Source organism: Balaenoptera ricei, chromosome 21 (assembly GCF_028023285.1).
Source record: "Balaenoptera ricei isolate mBalRic1 chromosome 21, mBalRic1.hap2, whole genome shotgun sequence".
Classification (NCBI taxonomy): domain Eukaryota; kingdom Metazoa; phylum Chordata; class Mammalia; order Artiodactyla; family Balaenopteridae; genus Balaenoptera; species Balaenoptera ricei.
The window spans coordinates 34,130,997-34,149,397 of record NC_082659.1 but is presented as its reverse complement, the minus strand read 5'-3'; the positions used below and the strand labels follow the sequence as shown (position 1 = coordinate 34,149,397).

Sequence of the window (18,401 nt, the reverse complement as noted above, 5' to 3'; positions counted from 1 at the left end):
TCAATAAAAAGAAGAACAGTGATTTGCCCTTTGAGTCCATAATCCCATCAGGGATTTAAGGCAGGGAATCCTTGATTTTCATCACACTGTAGTCCAGCAAATCCTGTCCTAAAGCAGCAATAAAGCAGATTATGTTTTCCCAAAGGAACAACGTTACAATTACAAGTTGTGTGGTTTAAAATTGTGAAAGTTCCAGTATTTAATCTCTAAAGTATAGAATTTGGGGGCAAGAGAGGTCTTCAAAGTCATAACCTCTTGCTATTGACCAGAAAACTAAAACCCAGAGAGGACAAGTGACTCACCGAAGACCCCACAGTTCACACAGCTAGGTAGTGGCTGGTCTAGAACCCAAGAGTCCTAGTGCCCTGGTTTCTGCTTTGCCATGTTGCCTCCCTTTAAAAATTCAGCAAAATATGCAGAAAAGTGATGACTATGTGGATCATACGAGGGGCCCCATTGTTCCATAATGTGAGCACATAGCACAGAAAAATACAATTCTATACAACAAAATTTGGTATCTATTGAAAACAAATACATTGACCACATTAAATATTATTTAAACACCTAAAATATATGAATATGATTTCTTTTCTTTTTTCTTTTTTTTTTTTGAATTTAGAATTTCTTTTGAGGGTGATTCGAATGGGATAAATCTAAAAAACAGTCCAGGCTATTTGAAAACATTCTATCATTTCTGTTCACTATGGTTCTGTGCTTTGTTCTAAGAATAGAGCAGATCTGGGTACTTTGTAGGAAAGGAAGCCTCACAAGACAGGAGGGTAATTAAAGGAAGCATTTCCAGGAGGAGGGGTCAAGGGCACAGGGAAGGAGAGATAGGTATGAAGGAGAAGGTCTGGTTGGTGTGAACAGGATGGTGATCTGCCTGGAAGAAGGAAGGGCAGTTTGGAGACTTCAGCAAAGGTCAAGGAGACTGAAACAGCCAGGCGTGAAGAGCCCCACGAGAGTGGATGTGGTCCTCCTGTCATGTCTGACAACACATGTGGATCATTACCTTCAAGACACGCCTCACTTTTCTTTGGCCACTAAATTCGCAATTCTATTCCCAACAGAATCATCTTTCTAGTCCCCACCCATGTCCAGCACCTACCAGGCTGCAAAGTCAAGATCATTCAGTCCTTAAAATAGACCTCACTCTTCTCATGGTGTGATCCCTCTCTGGGTGATTTTCCAGTGTCCATTTGCCATCGACAATTGAACATGTCTATAGGGGTTGGCATTTAGAAAAAAGGTTTAGTATAAATGACTGGCTGATGTGTTTCCTTCGTCTTCTTATTATTTTATCGTCTTCTAAATCCTACTGATATTTCAGAAGAAATGTGAAATGAAAACGAATCCATAGGAGTACTGGAAAGTTGGCTGAGGTATCTTCATAGACTGGATCGGTGGGGATGGCTGAAATAGGTAGGACAGATGAGATCAGATTTATGGAAAAACCTAACAGAGCAGTGGAATTTGTGGTACAATGCAGGAGAGTTGGGACCACCAAAGAAATTATTTTTTTCTAGCAAACCCCACAATAACCCTAAGATTCTATATGGGGAGATGAGTGAAGGGCGGAGGAGCAGCTGCTGGGGTCCTCCACCCTCACAGTGGCTTCTGCAGTCTGTCCCCACTGATGCGGTCATTCTGACACGTGGAGAACTAGAGTGGGCACCAGATCAGAGAATTAGGGCAGTGCCCGAGGTCACTTACAGCTACTGTGAAGGAAGGGGTGTCCCAAACGTAGAAGATGAACTACACGCACACCCTAGAGAAATGCTTGCTTGGACACAAGACAGTAAAGGAAAGTGACTGAAGCTAGGTTTCCTGTAATTGGAAATGGTTTTCACTGTCAGGAGAGTAAACAATATCAAAACTCACCAAACATTTGAATAAAATGACCACAAAAAGCATCAAAAATCAGCAGAAAAATTAACCGCTACAGAAAAATTTTTATTGCAGACAGTAGAAGAAGCCTTTTATTTTTTTTAAGACTTTTTTATTTATTTATTTTTTTTGGCTGCGTTGGGTCTTCATTGCTGCACGTGGGCTTTCTCTAGTTGCGGTGATGGGGGCTACTCTTTGTTGCGGTGCGTGGGCTTCTCACTGAGGTGGCTTCTCTTGTTGCAGAGCACGGGTTTTAGGCGTGCGGGCTTCAGTAGTTGCAGCACTCAGCCTCAGTAGTTGTGGCTCGTGGGCTCAGTAGTTGTGGCGCATGGGCTTAGTTGCTCTGCAGCATGTGGGATCTTCCTGGACCAGGGCTTGAACCTGTGTCAGCTGCATTGGCAGGCGCACTCTTAACCACTGCGCCACCAGGGAAGTCCCTAGAAGAAGACTTTAAAGTAACTATTCCCCTAATATATATTCCAGAGGGTATGACATCCAAAAAGAAGAATTAGAGTTGTTGGAAATCAAATACATGATTTATCCACAGACAAACCAATCCCCCACCTGGGTAGGTGGGCTGAATAGAAGACTAAACAATAACTGAAAAGCAAATTAGTCAGCTGTAACATCAAACTGACAATGGAAAGAGTTAAAGAAATAAGAAGTATGAGAGAAAAGTTAATAAGTTAATAAATATGGAAGACATCTAGGAATACTAAAACCCTTCTGTTAGAAATTTCAAAAAGAAAGGGGAGGAAGAATGGAAGACAGGAAATAATGAAAGAAGACAAGAAAATTTGCACAAGTTGAAGAAAGACATTAGTCACCACGTGCCAAGACAAGGAGAGGGGGAGTAAGTCTTACACTTAGACACATACAGCATACAGGTGACATTTCTAAAGTCCAAAGATGAAGAGAGAAGCTTAAGCTTAAGAAGATTAAGGAAAAAACAGGAATCTGTAGCAATGAGAATACGAATCATCCCTCACCATAGTTCTCATCTATAACGGGGGATGTTGTAGAACAATGTCTTCAAAGTTCTGAGGGAAAATGATTTTGAACTCAGAATTCCAGGCCCAGCCAACCTATTCTGTGAGGGCAGAATGAACTACAATTGCAGAAATGCAGGGATTCAGAAAGGTTACCACACTCAAAACTTTCTAAAAGAATGGCTTAGAGATGGATTCCTCTGAAATAATGAAATGCATCGGCAAAAGAGAAAAACAGGATTAAAAAAATTGGAAAACTTAGGATTAAAAAAACTGGTAAACCAAGAAATGAATAAAACGATTAATTGTTTAGAATATGGTTGTAGACAAAATGTATTGTCAAGACATTATTCAGAAGAAAGAGACACATAATATAAAAATTAATAATCTGGAGCTAAATTCTGGATGATTTAGAGAAAATATAAAAGGTGATAAAGAAAGAGGGGAAGTGAAGTTGATTTAGCATCTTGTTTTGTTTAGAGGGTAGTGGGACAGGTGTTAATTCTCAACACTGATAAAAGAAGTTTGTATGTGCTTATTAATAAATTAGTAGAAAAGGGTGCATACTTTTCAAATCATTAGAGAAGAAGGAACAGACAAATTCAGTCAAGGCTGAAAAGGAGCAAAATAAGAAAGAACAAGAAAACATTACACAGAAAACACAAACAAAATGGCATAAATAAGGCTAAACATATTGGTGGTAACAATTTATGTGAAAAGGTTAAATACTTAAATTGGGTTTTTAAAAGTCCCAGCTGCAAAGAGTTTATACGAAACATGCCTCGCACAAAATAATCCAGAGAAGGCTTGGATTTAGAACTGGGAAAGGAGAACAATTATTTCAAGCTAAAATCCAGGAGTTGGCATCATCGAGAGAGAAGACTGTCAGCCTCTCCCCATAAGTCTCAGAGAGGGAGTGGGGTGGGTGGGGAATGAGGTGCCCCCAGAGGGCAGGGAGACACATGCAAACAGAATGGGAAGAGTCTTGGTGATGGTTTCTTTGGATCTGACACCAAAAGCAAACGCAGTAAAAGCGCAATAAACAAGTGGGACTACATCAAACTAAAAAACGACTGCACAGCAAAGGAAACCATCGGCATGAAAAGGTAAGCTATAGAATGGGAGAAAATATTTGCAAACCATATATTCGCTAAGAGGTTTCTATTCAAAATATGCAAGGAACTCATACAACTCAGTAGCAAAAAACCAAATAACTCAATTAAAAAATGGGCAAAGGATCTGAATAGATATGTTTCCAAGGAAGACAATCAGATGGCCAGCAGGTAGATGAAAAGGTGCTCAACACCAGGGGAATGCAAATCAAAACCACAATGAGGTATCACCTCGTGCTTATTAGGATGGTTGTCATAAAAAAGACAAGAGATAACAAGTGCTGATGAGGGTGTGGAGGAAGGGACCCCTTGTGCACTGCTGGTGGGAATGGAAATTGGTGCAGCTACTATGGAAATCAGTATGGAGAGTCCTCAAGAAATGAAAACTAGAACTACCATACGATCCAGCAATGCCACTTCTGGAAACGAAATAATTCTCTTGACGAGATATCTGTATCCCTATGTTCACTGCAGCATTATTTACAATACCCAAGACGTGGAAACAACTTAAGCGTCTGTCGATAGATAGATGGATAAAGAAAATGTGATATATATGCAATGGAACATAATTCAGCCATAATGAATTCAGCCGAATATAATTCAGCCATTTGCTGACAGGACAGCAAATGTCCTGTCATTTGCGACAACATAGATGAACCCAGAGGACATGATGCTTAGTGAAATAAGCCAGACACAGAAAGACAAATACTGCATGATCTCACTTATAAGTGGAATCTACAAAAAAAGAAAAAGAAGTTGAACTCATAGAAACAGAGAGTAGAGAAGTGGTGGCCAGGAGCTAGGGGGCGGGGAAATAGGGAGAGGTTGGTAAAAGGGTATACATTTTGGGTTATAACATGAATAAGGTCAGAGGATCTCATGTAAAACGTGACTACAGTTGATAACACTGCTTTGTATAATTGAAATTGGCTCAGAGAGTAGAACTTAAATGTTCTCAGAAAAAGAAGAAGAGAAGAATAAGAAGAAGGAGAAGGAGAAGGAGGAAGAGGAAAGAAACAGAATGGAAAGCCTGGAGAGTGCAGCTGAAATGGATTAGATTAGATGAAGGGACATAAAAAACCATTATCAGAGCATGTTCAGAATTTCAGTTTTCTAGGAAAAGGCCTGGGTCTGCCCACACCTCCTCCTGGAACTCTTCATGGGCCACTGCCACAGTCCTAATGTGTCTCGGCTCGTGACCTCAGGCCTGGACACACGATTCCTCCCTGAATGTCTGCAGAAGCCAAGGCAGGGGTCTGAGGAGGGTCTGCCTGATGTAAACCCAACTCACTCTCACGGCAACCAAGGTTCAACCTCCCTGAGGATGACACAAGACGCCGTCTGCACTCGGGGCCTCCTGATAAGCACGTGCGCCTGGATGCTGTATACACGTGGGGGCTGGATGTCAGTTCTAGGGTGTAATTCTGTCTTTATGTGTGCGGTTTAGATTGCTCTGGAGACTTGTTCCTAATGGTAACTGTGTAGCCACATCTTCAAAGCAGGGGTGAAAATCAGCACTGAGCCGGTGGCAGACGCGATCAGAAAGAGCCAGAGGAAGATCCGGTCGAGAACTTGAGCTGCGAACTTCCAGTCTTGCACCACCTGCAAAAGAGAAAAAGACGCCTCCCATTCAGGATGCTGGGCAGCTGCTCTGAATTCATTTCAAGGGACTTCAGGAAGAGTCCTATTCAGATTTACAGCCCTGCAGTTTTCCAAACGCACCTGACACATCCCCTGCAATATAGGCTTCCTGGGACCTTACTGATGGTACCCAAGAAAACAGCCCATAATTCAAGTTCATGGGAAAACACTTTCATCACCGTTGAGGATGTAAAATTGAAAGAACAGAATCATTGATGCGTTTGTAAACGTCACTGATTGAAATGGGAAAAGCCTGAGTTTTACCCAAATAAAAAGCCAGCATCTCTTACTGTGATGCTTCCTGATATGACATAGGAAATAAATCACAAATTTATAAACTAAGAATTTTTGTGGTCACTTGACTCAGGCCCTCTTTTCCTCCACTCCCCAGATGGGTGGGGCTGCAATGGACACCCCTGGAGGAGATGACAGGAACTGGTGAGGGAGAGAGGAGACCAAGTCCCTCTGGAGGAAGGGAGGCTGGGGAGACTGGGCAGCGGCCAGTGAGGGCAAGGTCAGAGCAGGACGAGCTGCAGGGTCGGCGGGGGTCGGGGGGAGCCTCAGAGACGGGGCCAGCAATCTTTCAAGGGAAAATAAGTGTCCCACTTCCACTACGTGGGGATTTGGTAAAGATGGAACCAAGCAGGACGCCTGCCGTTCTAGAAGGAACATAGAAGCTGATGCAGAACTTGAATGTATTTTGTGCATATAGAGGTTTAGAAATAAAACCTTGGGGAAAGAAGACCACAAAGAAGACAGATGAAAATGTTAAAAGTTTCAAACTTAAGTGGGGGATTATTAACGATGTGAATCATCTTAAATGTTTTGTATTTTCCAAATTCCCTATACTGATGATGTGTTATTTTTATAATTTTTAAAAAAGCTATTTAAATCTTTGTATTAGAATTTCTAAAAGGCACCAGGAACTATATTCAATATACTGCAATAAACCATAGTGGAAAAGAATATGAAAAAGAATGTATATGTATGTATAACTGAGTCACTTTGCTGTACAGCAGAAATTAACACAACATTGTGAATCAACTATACTTCAATCAAAATAAAATTAAAAAAAGAATTTCTAAAAGATATAAGGAAAGAAACAAACAAAAAACCCTTAAGGATAGCTGTGATGTTTTTTCTATAGCAGCATTTTCTCTAGTGCTGTTTAAAACATTTTTCAGTGGATGAAAAAAATGACAAATTGTAAGAGAGGAGAGATACTAGGCAGTGTCTACATGAAAAGTAGAGGATATTTCTAAAAAACCCTATTCTTTCATAAGTTTGTTTATGAGATCAGGATCTTGGCACTAAGTTTCACTGATTTTAGAGTAAAATAATCGAACCCTATAAACTGGTGTAAGTATTAACTCGTTTTAAGCAACAGACCTGTTTTTGTGCTGAGTATTTATATGTCAAATAATATTTTCCTTCCACGGGGGAAGGACCATGTAGAGGAGAGAGGGAAGACGGGGAGAAGAAAGAGGAGGATTGACATTTACTGACTGCTTACATAATCATGAGACCACGTGCGCTGGGCACACAGTGCATGTTTTATACTTGACGTCACTAATTCCTCACAATAACCCTTCAAGGGAGGTTTCAGAAAACTGAAGTTCAGGTTAAGTAGCTTTTCTCAAGTCATATGGAACATGGGTAGCATCTGCATGCAGGACCGTTTTGAATCTGAAATCCACACCCTCGTCACATTTCAAAAAATAAATCTGTTTAAATCTGTGAACTAAATATCTGTTGTTACACCATGTTTTTGTATAAATTTAAAAATTGATTCTTTCTGTTTTCTTTTTTCCAAATATGCTGAATAGAGATAAACATCATCCCACTAAAAGTGAGAGATAAATGACCAGAGACCAGGATAACCAACTTAAAATGTAGAATTGAATTACTTTAGATAGAATTAAGGCTACTTATAAGAAATAGTGCTTAATCTATAGTTGCTCCTCTTTTGCTCATTCTGTTTTTGTGAACTTCTCCCTGAAAAGCCATACTGAAGTCTCTATTTTGTGTCAGGGCTTGTTTTAAGTTTTATGTGTGTCAAGCAGAGAGCTAATAAGGTCACATTTTAAACAAGGACTCATTTGCTGTAAACAGACGTTAAAATTTCAGTCCTGGCTTGCGGCGGTCCCCTCACCTGACTGATGAAATGCTCTTTCTTCATGTGGCTGGAAATGTATCTGATGGAATCCGCAGCCTTTTCCAGGAAAGTGACCAGAACTTTTTCTCCATCGCTAATCTGCTTTTGTTTCCTTTTTTCGAGGACTTTACCTCTCACTGCCCGTTTACTCTCCTCTTTATCCGGGAAAGAGTAGCCATCCACGTGGTCCTTCATGCAAAGTAATTTAGGAAGTTTTTGCAGAAACAGCCGCTTAACCCAGGGGGCCATGGGGTGGTAAGTGGAGGGAGATCTGTGGTGGACGTTGATGACAAACACGGTGACGATGATGGACAGGGTGACGAAGACCATGATGAACAGGAGGTACTCGCCAATGAGCGGGATGACCTTGGAGGAGGACGGGATGATTTCTTCAATCACCAGGAGAAACACTGTCAGGGAAACCAAGACGGAGGTGGATAAGGAGAGCTTCTCCCCCTCGTCAGAAGGCAAGTAGAAGACAAGCACTGTCAGAACGGACAGCCCCAGGCAGGGGATGATGAGGAAGAGGGTGTAGAACAGGGGCAGGCGGCGCAGCACGAAGGAGTAGGTGATGAACGGGTACCGGTACGCGCCGTCTCTCCTGCTCCCCGCCGTGCCCTTGGCGTTGAGGATCTCCCACTCTCCGTTGTCAAAGAAGTCTTTTCTGTCCACGTTCTCATCTATCAGGACGAGGTCAACCATGGTCCCGTCGTAAGTCCAGGATCCGAACTTCATGGAGCAGTTCTGCCTGTCGAATGGGAAGAAGGTGACGTCCATGGTGCAGGAGCTTTTGTAGCTGGCGGGAGGCGTCCACACCACGGTCCCGTCGGATTTCACGATGGCCTTGGTCATGAGCGAGCCTTCGAACCGTCCGTCAGCGCTGTCGAAAAACGGTTCACCTGATGGTTAGTTGAACACATATTAACTGTTTTTTCGATTTTCTCCGTCGTACTATTTGTATTTTATGACTTTCCTACCACTGGGTCAAACAATATTTCCAAAAGGAATAATTTTCTCGTTAAAGTTGTACCTTTCTCTTAATTATTTTGGCACAATCAGGCTTTTCTATTTCTCCTCCTAATCTGACCAGTGCACTTTTCTACTGTGATACTTACTTTTCAAACAGAACTATGTCAGGCAGCCAGAGAGATTCTGACGGAACTTTAATTGAGTGAATTCCACCGTATTCATCTGGATTCCAGCGTAATTTGTGGTCTGTCCATTCCTGTGTGAAATTAATATACTGTAATTTTGTTCTGAAAATTCAAGGTATTAGAGTTTGGAATCTTCAAGTTTATGTTAATTTACTAATCCAGTGTTTTATTTTAAAAGGGAAATTCATCCACTTTAGACCTTATGACCCTATCCGTGACTCAGGGCAGGTCAAGGTACAGTTCGAGCCAGCCTGGTCTTTGATGGTGCCCAGACTCTCACACCTGTCCAGTCTGGGATTTCCAAAATTGCCGTAACTACCTCACAATTTAGAGGCTCAGCAACAAACACCACTGATTCATGACCTATTTTTTCAGCCTATTTTCTCCTAAAGAACAAAAGAAAAGCAAAGATAGCTCTAACTCAGTTTATTCTAGGAGAGTTGGTCCAGTGATATTGTAATCTCATGATAATGGTGTTGAGACAAATGATTTTGAATATCAATCAAGAGTCTTGGACAAAGATGCATGCAGCATGTTAATGTGAAACTTCCAGTATCTGCTGACTACTCTTGAGGACATTATAACTTTTACCCAATGAAAAAATATTTCCCAAGAATCTCCTTTTAAGTTCTAATCTGAATTTATTTTGTGAGTACCAAATCCAGTTTTAAATTATATTCCTAATGCTGTTAGCCTCCAGATGCTTGCATATTTTTCCTTGTAATAGAATGAAATTATTTAGCATGTTTTACAGGGGCTGGTGGATCCAGATTAACAAAACTGACCATTAATTGATTGAATTATGAAGGATGATGTATGGATGACCCAGTTACAGCAGAAGTGGACTTAAAAAGATTGAGGATCTAGAATCTTATGAAATCTGACCTGAAAATTAATTATTCCACTGTCTGTCACGTGGACAGTTGAGGAATGATACAGGAGAAGATTAAATGACATTTCAGGAAGTTGGGAGGGTATGCCCAGTGTGAGGCTTCCTGGAGCCCAGTGATGCCAACTTTGTCATTAAAAAATCAGGAGTCAGCAGATAGATGATTCACTAGATGGTAAAATATTGAAATATGCATGATGCCTGGAAAAGGATGGAACTATACGCACCAGATGAGACACCATCTCTCTTAGGCAATATTTGTGAGGCTTAATCCTTGAGAAACAAATTTAAAAAGATATGGGTCTTTAAAAAGCTACGCTCTAAAGGATTAAAAAGAATTGCATGACTACTTATGGAAAACCATGCATATGAAGACTGACAGTTTAAGAGCCCAAACTAATAAAGCATTTACCATGCTTACTTGGTACTCACAAGCTTCTCTCTTCCTTCCTCTTCCTCTGCCCATTTTGAAAAGCAAATATAATTTCCTTCCTATGAATTATTTGTCTCCTGCTAAGGAGATTTCTACTACTGGCAGCAAGCCTGAATCCCAGAAATGCTGAAGGGAACTCAGAGCAGCATTTTTGGTCTGTTTTCACTTTTACATTTTAAAATTTTCCTTACAATAAAAGTCACTCTACAGTTCTACAGGCAAACAGTTGGATAATCACTAATGCCATCAAGATACCAGAATAGCTCTGTTGCCCCCGAATTTTCCTCGGGCTGCCCCTTTGTAATCAATCCCTCCCATATCCCCAGTCCCTGGCAACCACTGATCTATTTTCTGATCCTATAATTTTGCCTTTTCCAGAATGTCATATAATGGAATCACACAATAGGTAGCCATTCCATCCTGACTTCTTTTACTTATCAGAATACATTTTGGATTCTTCTAGGTTGTATTAGTAGTTTGTTCATTTTTATGTTAGTGAGAAGTATTCCACTGTATGAATATACCACAATTCTTTTTATTCCATTCACCAGGTAAAATAACTGGATTCTTTTCAGTTTTTAATGATTATAAATAAAGCCACTATAAACATTTTGTAGTTTTTTGGGTGAAAACCATTCTTTTTTTTCTCTTGGGTAAATACCTAGGAGGGGGATGGCTGGGTCATAGAGTAAGTGTACGTTTAACTTAATATGATACATACCGGAGGGGCTGAATCGTTTTGCATTCCCACTAGCAACGCATGACCATTCCAGCTGTTTGGCGCCATCTCCAGTACTGGGGATTGTCACATTTAAATGTTTAACTGTAGTATAATAGCTGTAAAGTAGTCTCTCGTTGCGGTTTTTACTATGCATTTTCCTGATGACTAAACGATGCTGAGCATTTCTTCCTGTGCGTACTTGCCACCCACACATTTTGTTTGGTGAAGTGGTCGTTAAATCTTTTGCACATTGTTAAAATGGGTTGTCTGTTTCCTTCTTACTGAGTTTTTAGTTCTTTACATATATGGAAAGTACCTTTCTATATATGAAAATAGATGCCGGGCAGGGAGCGAGCTGCAGGTCCACAGGCGATGAGCCCTGGGGACGGACGTGCACTCGGGCAGACTGGCTGGAGCTGGGCTCTTACACTCTGGCTCCGTCTTTAAAAATCAGTGTTAAGCGAGCACAGTCAGTGAGTCCAAACCCACAGTTCCTCCGCTTGGAACCTAAAGATCTGGAAATCAAACTGCCTGCTTCTGGAATTCAGTCTTCTCTCTTCTACAGGCACTGCCCGTCTTTACCGAAGCCCGGCTCTACAGCCAAGGAGGAAGGTGGGGAGCTCACATTCTGGGGGCACGTCCCAGCAAACGCACACCGGCCATACAGACTGTGCTCAGGGAAGTGGGCCAAGCCCCAGAGGGAGAGGCTGTTCAGTCAGAAAGATTTGTCTCGCTCACCGGACAGCAAGATGAACAGCTGTGGCCAGAGGCAGCACAGAGACAGTGCTTCAGGAGGCTCACAATTTGGGGGGAATTAATTCATTCCACAAATATGCGAGGCTCATACCAGCACTGCGCAGGGCCGCCTTGCCCTCCTAGCCTGGGGCCGTCTCAGATAAGAACGAGTAAACTAACCGGCAAACCATCACCACACCCTGTGGTCACTGCCATGAAGGGCGCGGTTCGGGTGTAAAGATGCAGGACGGTGAGTGGACAGGGAAGGAGGTTCGGATGTGACGACATCGAAGCTGAAGCAGAGGGTAGGAAGGGGCAGTGGGTGCTGTAGAGGGCAGGTCAGCCGTGGCCGCTGTTCCAGGATGAACAGCAGACGTGAGTGGATGGGTGAATGAGGGACACGTCTCAATCCTCGAGGAGGATACAAAGACAGCTCCAGTGGATTCAGGGTGTGTTCTTGACCAGTAAAGGAAAAGGGGCAGGTGGGACTTGTGGTCATTGCCGCTTACTTGGGGGTACCCGAGAGAGAGAGAGAAAGAGAGAAGCAGCCCTGAATTAGAGTTCCACCCCTGCACTGTTCTTTACTAGCTGTGCTCCTCTGCGGGGTTAAGGGAGACATTCCTCACCATCTTGGGGTCCTTCTGATGCTAGACCTGGGGAATCAGACGTGCCCATCAGAGCGGCTCACAGAATTCCCAGCAGGTTGTGGTCCACCATGATGCTGGCTGAGCCCCACACCCCAGGGCCACTGCTCATCTTGGGGTCAGCTGGGTCAAGGTGAGGATTCAGAGCCCAAATCTCCGGTCCTGCTCTCTAAGGAGCTGTGAGGCTTTCTGGTCACTTCCCTGCTCTCTCTGAAACCGTGGAGGCGTTTGGAGATTGATCTCTTGTCTCTGCCTTCTTAAAGCAGTAGATTAGAAACAATATCCAGTGTTCACAGAGCATGTCCTGGCCAAGATTCCCAAAGCCCTGTACAAACATCAGCTTCACTTTGCAGCAGTCCCGGGCTTGAGAGCTTGTTATCATAGGAAACAGGGGAGCGCAGGGTAGGTCACAGCCAAATACCAAAGTTAATCTCTGACTGAGAAAAAAAATGGAAACATACTCCCAGTCTAGCTCTCTTAATTCTGAAAAGTGCAACTTCAAATGCATATCATATATATTCCCTTAAAACTGTCCTTTCTTACATATATTACCTGAAATATCACCCATAAGTGTCGAGATATTACCAAATTTCATTTAAACCTAAATCATAAGATTTTTTAAAACTATAAGTCATGACTTTTTTATAATAAATAAATTCTCCTAATTATTCTTAATAATTAGAAAAAATATTATTATAACAATTAGTAATTCTTAATCCCAAGACCAAAAGATAGTAAGGAACAAATATTCCTTGCTGGTGATTGGCAACCTCTGGGACACCCTTGGGATCTTTAGTTATCTCAAAGTCAGGTGTGAAATTCCTAAAACTGAATTAATGTTGATTCACTTTAAAGACAGCAACATGACATATTATATGTCTTATATTCCCATAATATCTATGAGTTTTCAAGGCCAAGAAATGGGCTTTGTCATTAAGGATGAGAAAGCCTACAAAGGTGGCACCAGGAAATGACATTTATTGAGTCCCCACTACGTGCCAGACCATGTAGGAGTCACATTCATGCACACAATCCCATTCAACCTCCCAGCGACACTGTGAGCTAGGCATTGCCTCTATTTCCTAGATGAAGAGACTGAGGGTCAGAGAGGCGAAGTGACCTGCTCAAGTTTATACAGCGAGACTTTGGATTCCTGACTCACTCTGCTTGAATCCATGTGAATCAGAAGACCACACGGGTCTCCTCTGCTAAGGTCAGAGTGAGGCTGTAGAAAAGGAAGGAAAATAAGATGGTGAGGGAGGTCTGAGGTAAATTCCTAGACGTACAAGTGCCATTGCAGGTTGTGGAAGGCTTTGGGGACATGGCCCAGACCTTAATGGCAAGGCTGTCCTTTCCTTGGGTTTGTTATGAAATAAACCAGCTTCTTGGTTTTCTGCTGCAAGCCAGCTGCAGGGATTCATCCAATGAGGCCTTCATCATGTTTCTGAACTTTTTGTTGATCTAAAACAGGAATCAGCTGTTGGAGAAACAACACCAGTCTAAGGTGTTGGCCTGGGCAGAGATTAAGGAAGATTTGTTTCCCCTGGGGTCGCCATGGGGCTAGGATAGCAGCCAGCTCTCGGCAACAGTGAATCTTACTGGTTCATTGGAGTATGCCTCCAGCGGTGCAGGCCCAGTGCCCTCCACCATCCCTGGCACGTAGTAGGTGCTCAGGAAGTGCTAGTTGAGTGAATATACTTGACATCTGTCATCAGAGTGATTATTCACACAATAACATCTAGGCAAAGGGCCAACCCTCTTGTCATTAAAGAAGGGATATTTTCATCTTCCATCCCCTTTTGGTTACCTACGGTGCAGTTTTCCTACCCTTGACAACGACGAAGCAGAATCTGAGCGGCTAGGGCAGTGAGTATTTCTCACGGAGTTTTAGTGAGTTAATAATCTATTTATGATTTATATGGTCTTGATTACTCTCTGGAAGTACGAAGGAGGAAGACAAACGAGTTTGCAAAATAAAATCAGTAACATAAAAGTAGCTCCACGTAGAGGACTTTTTCAGGATGTCACTAAATTTGTGCTTGTAAAGGTCTGTGGTTGAGAGGATAGAAGAGAAATGTCTAGATATATCAGACGAGAATGAAGGAAATAGAAGATACAGCAGAGGAATAGGGTAAACAAACAAACAAATAAAAAAACCAAGCATCTCAGTTGCATATGCTATCAGGAGACATGCTTTTGGTCCAAGTAGGTAGAATTTTATTCTCTCTGTGGAAATGAACTAGGGAGCATTTTTCAGTGTCTGAGAGGGCAATGACAAAAGAGGAAGATTTGGTCATTTTTGTCTTTATTTTGACTGAGGTTGACAGGGGTGATTGGAAAAAGTTTCCTGTAGGTTTGCTCTGGTGTGAGAGCTTTGGGAAGTCGTGTTATTGGGAAGCCTATTCAGGTGGGTCACAACTTCTCCACTTTTATGGCTTGTAGAACTTCTAATGATCCTGCAAGAGCCAGTCTAAATGTCTCCTCCCCTTGGAAGCCTTCCCTGATTTACTCCCTGTTTCATTGTCATTATTGTAATGACCCAGTTCCTTATGTATATACTTTCTTTATGGTGTTTATCATATTACAGTAGTTATTTTTTACACAATTAACACCAGATCCTCTCCTTGAAGCAGGGCTGTTTTGTGCTCTGTACATCCAGGATCTAGCAGAGTGCCTGGCCCTTAGCAGCCTCTAAATAAACCCTGTGGAATGAATGGAAGATGGAGCGAACCCTAGCCTCATTCTGTCCCGCATGTCTTTCTAGACCAACTCCAGGAGACGTCCCAGAGGTTGAGGAATCGAAGCCTTAGAAGGCCAGGATTAGGAACCGGACTCTACAGGGACAGCCCTGAGAGGAGGGCCGGACGTCTCCCATCAGCTGCCTCCAGTCTAAAGAAGAATATGTTTCTTTATACAAGCCAGGCTGCACCTAATACTGTGTAACCCGAGGCAAGTCACTCCAGTCCTCCAATCCTCAGTCTTCTCATCTGCAAGGTGGGAATAATAACAGGCCTCTCCTAGGAGGTGGCTGTGAGAATTGAATGCATTCATTCCCGTGACACAAGCAGCAGAGTGACTGGGCACTTGGCAGGTGCTCAATAAATCTCAGTATTGTTGTCGGCTACTCTGAAACTGACGTCTGTGTAAAACTCTAATGGTAGTTTTTTTTAAACATCAATTTTATCTTCTTTTTATCATCCCTTTTCTTCTGTCCTTTCTTTTACTTTTTTAGTTTTAAAAAGCTTTATAAAAAGTATAAAAGTAACATTATGGTGGAGCTCCAATGCCTCCTCTTCCAGGCAGCCTTCCCTGCCTGCCACCTAGGCCATAGATTCTCCTTTCTTTTTTGTTGCCACATTGTTTGTGCCATAACATAGCCCTTACTGACTAATACCTATTGTGACATTCCTGCTCCAAATCCAATCTGTGTGAGTGGAATAGTTTCCTGATATTCTCGGTGGTTTCTCCCACTTTGGATCCTCCTCTAATTTAGAAACAGGTCTTGATGTTTTGTGCAAAGCTGGATGGGCAGACAAGGCCCTAACTGGGGAAGGCTGGTTCCAGCCAGGTGAGGCAGACTCTTCAGTCTCTGGTAACGGGGGTAATGATACCTGCGCTGCTAATTCAGAGAGGTTGAGAAATGTAAATGGATAAGAGCCATGACAACCCATTGCAAATTAATGCAATGAAACCGTGTTACTCTCGTTACTTTTATGACATGGGAACCAAAGTCCCCAGCTGGCTTTTCTAAGTGTCAGCTAGCAAGCCCCCACCTCCCCCTGGAGATTTCTCTTGCTCTGTTTTGGGTGTTGGGGGTTTTTAGGTGTTGGTTCTGTCTTGCCCTGGAGGCTCTCACCAGGCCACCGTGATTCTGGGGCATAGGTTTGCGAGAGGTCATTTCTAAAGTACAGCTAGAAACCAAGGAGCAGTGGTTTCTTCCCTTCGTGTCTGACATTGTTCTCTTTGGCTGAAATGACTCCCTATTTCCAAAATCTCAAGAAAAGTGAGAAGTCCCTACTATCTCAAAGGCCAAGGGTCCTGGACCACTGTTTTAAGTGTAAGAGCTTAACCTCAAGGAGCAGCTGGAGGAGGTGTGTGTGAATCAGTGAGAGTCTGTTCGTTTGTTTTATTTTTGCCAAATTCCCAAGCCTATTTACACTTTAACAGAAAAGTTTTTCTTCTCTTCCCTGAAAGCTCAAATACAGGACTTCTTACTGATTTTTATGAACTCAAAATACCTCCAAATTCCACTTTAGAAAGTGCAAAAGTGGGATAAGTTCTGAGGAATGAGATAGGTATATCGAAAAGTACACTTATTTAAATTGTATTTTTATATCTACATTCCTAGCTTATTATTTTCTCCTGGACATTTTTATTTGCAAGTAAAAAAATATGCAGATCCATTTCATAACATGTTAACATACCTACCAAGAAAAGAATCAGAGAACTAGAAACTAGTAAAATTTATAATGATTATCCAACTCTGATCAAAGTTTTTGGGTGGGAGAAATCTGATGACACCAGATGAAGTCTAGGGAATCTCCTTACAGTCTCTTTTATCCATTGTTCCTTATAAACAAACCGTTAGCAGAAAGACCTGAACAAGTCTACTAAACCTGAATAGATAACTAATTCATTTCAACATAAACAAATGAAACATATTATGTTTGTACATTAAAATTAAGTGAGATAATTAACATATCCCCACTGGGAAGATTTTAAATCTCTGGGAGATGAGGCAACATCCCGTAAAAAACCAAATAATTGCTAACAAAAATAAAAAGTAAGCAATTAAATCAACCTTCTTACCTCCTATCAAGGAAGTGCCAATATTTTCTCCTTTACATGACATATGCAAACTTGAATGGTAATTATTTCCTGGCAACTCCAGAAAGAGCAGGAAACAGGCTATGGCCAAGCTAAGAGCTGAAAACCATTCACATGCTTTTCTAGTCATATCAGGAAAACGGAGATTCATCATTTTGACTTGGGCTTCACCTTGTTCTGAAGTTGGTGGTGAGTGGCCCCTGTCATTCCCTGTTTTCTGTTTCTAGGGAACAACATTAGGGGAAGAGTCATCCCAGGGAGGACCAGGGGGGAGGAGGGAGATTTTAACATCCCTGATTTTCTTATCCAGTTGTGGTAGCTTACATGGGGATAAGTTGCACCCTGGAACCTTTCCCACCTTTCTCCAAGTAGCCCAGGGACCAGTGTCAGAGTCACCCTCCTACCTGCCCACTCCAGGAGCAAGAAGACAGAGCAAGGTGTGCCTACGAGCTTCCAGACTGACCTCTGATTCGTGCAGAAAAGAATACAAAAGAATAAACCCTTCCCCAAACTCTCCCAAATATCTCCCTGAAGAACTCAATATGCTCTTTAAAATCATTATTTTTCAACAGGAGCCTTTCTCAGTAGAAAGAACGGGAGCAGTTAGGGGGGAGCTACAGGCCTGGGACTGACAGGTACCTGCTTGAGCCACACGTTTGTTGTCATCAGCTGATTCTTCTCATCCTAAGAGAATGAAAATTAAATTCAAATTAAGTGAAACTGTGTACTGGATTTTTTTTTTTTTTGTCCAAGACTTCCTGAGTCTTACCTTTGAGGGGTCCAAAGTGAAAAGGATTCTCAACTGAAGAAGTTAAATGGCATTGAGAGGTATTATGCATATTTTGCTGAAGTATTATGCATACTTTGCTTAAAATGAATAATAATAATTAGAGCAAGTAGTAGTTCACTGTGGTGATATTTATATAAAATTGCATAACCGAAGGCATGGTAAGGGTGTGAAGTAGAATGAAGTATTAGCTAAATGGGAGATGGGCTTTGCATGATTTTCTAGAAGGAATCCTGGGCGTTGAGTCAGCTGGGGAGGACGCATGTGTGCACTTGTGGTGGGGTGGAGGATTTGGGCAATGGCAGAGGATTATTCTGTGACTTTGGGGACCACGGCAGAATGATTCTGCAGAATCGGGGCTGTTGAAGTTCATGGATTTCCCCAGGGACATCATGGCAGAAATGTGAGCCCGACAGGAAAATTAGTA

General features: G+C 42.1%; 1 protein-coding gene across 1 annotated transcript; it reads right to left on the bottom strand.

Moving 5' to 3' along the window:
* Nucleotides 1-5,330: 5,330 nt before the first annotated feature.
* LOC132356443 (neuronal acetylcholine receptor subunit beta-3) lies at nucleotides 5,331-17,871 on the bottom strand. The gene is made up of 4 exons (XM_059909253.1): nucleotides 17,827-17,871; nucleotides 8,900-9,009; nucleotides 7,782-8,664; nucleotides 5,331-5,590 (listed from the first exon to the last, which is right to left on the bottom strand). The coding sequence occupies exons 1-4, from the start codon at nucleotides 17,851-17,853 to the stop codon at nucleotides 5,456-5,458; spliced, it is 1,155 nt and encodes a 384-aa protein (XP_059765236.1). The 5' UTR covers nucleotides 17,854-17,871; the 3' UTR covers nucleotides 5,331-5,455.
* Between the last annotated feature and the right edge of the window lie 530 nt (nucleotides 17,872-18,401).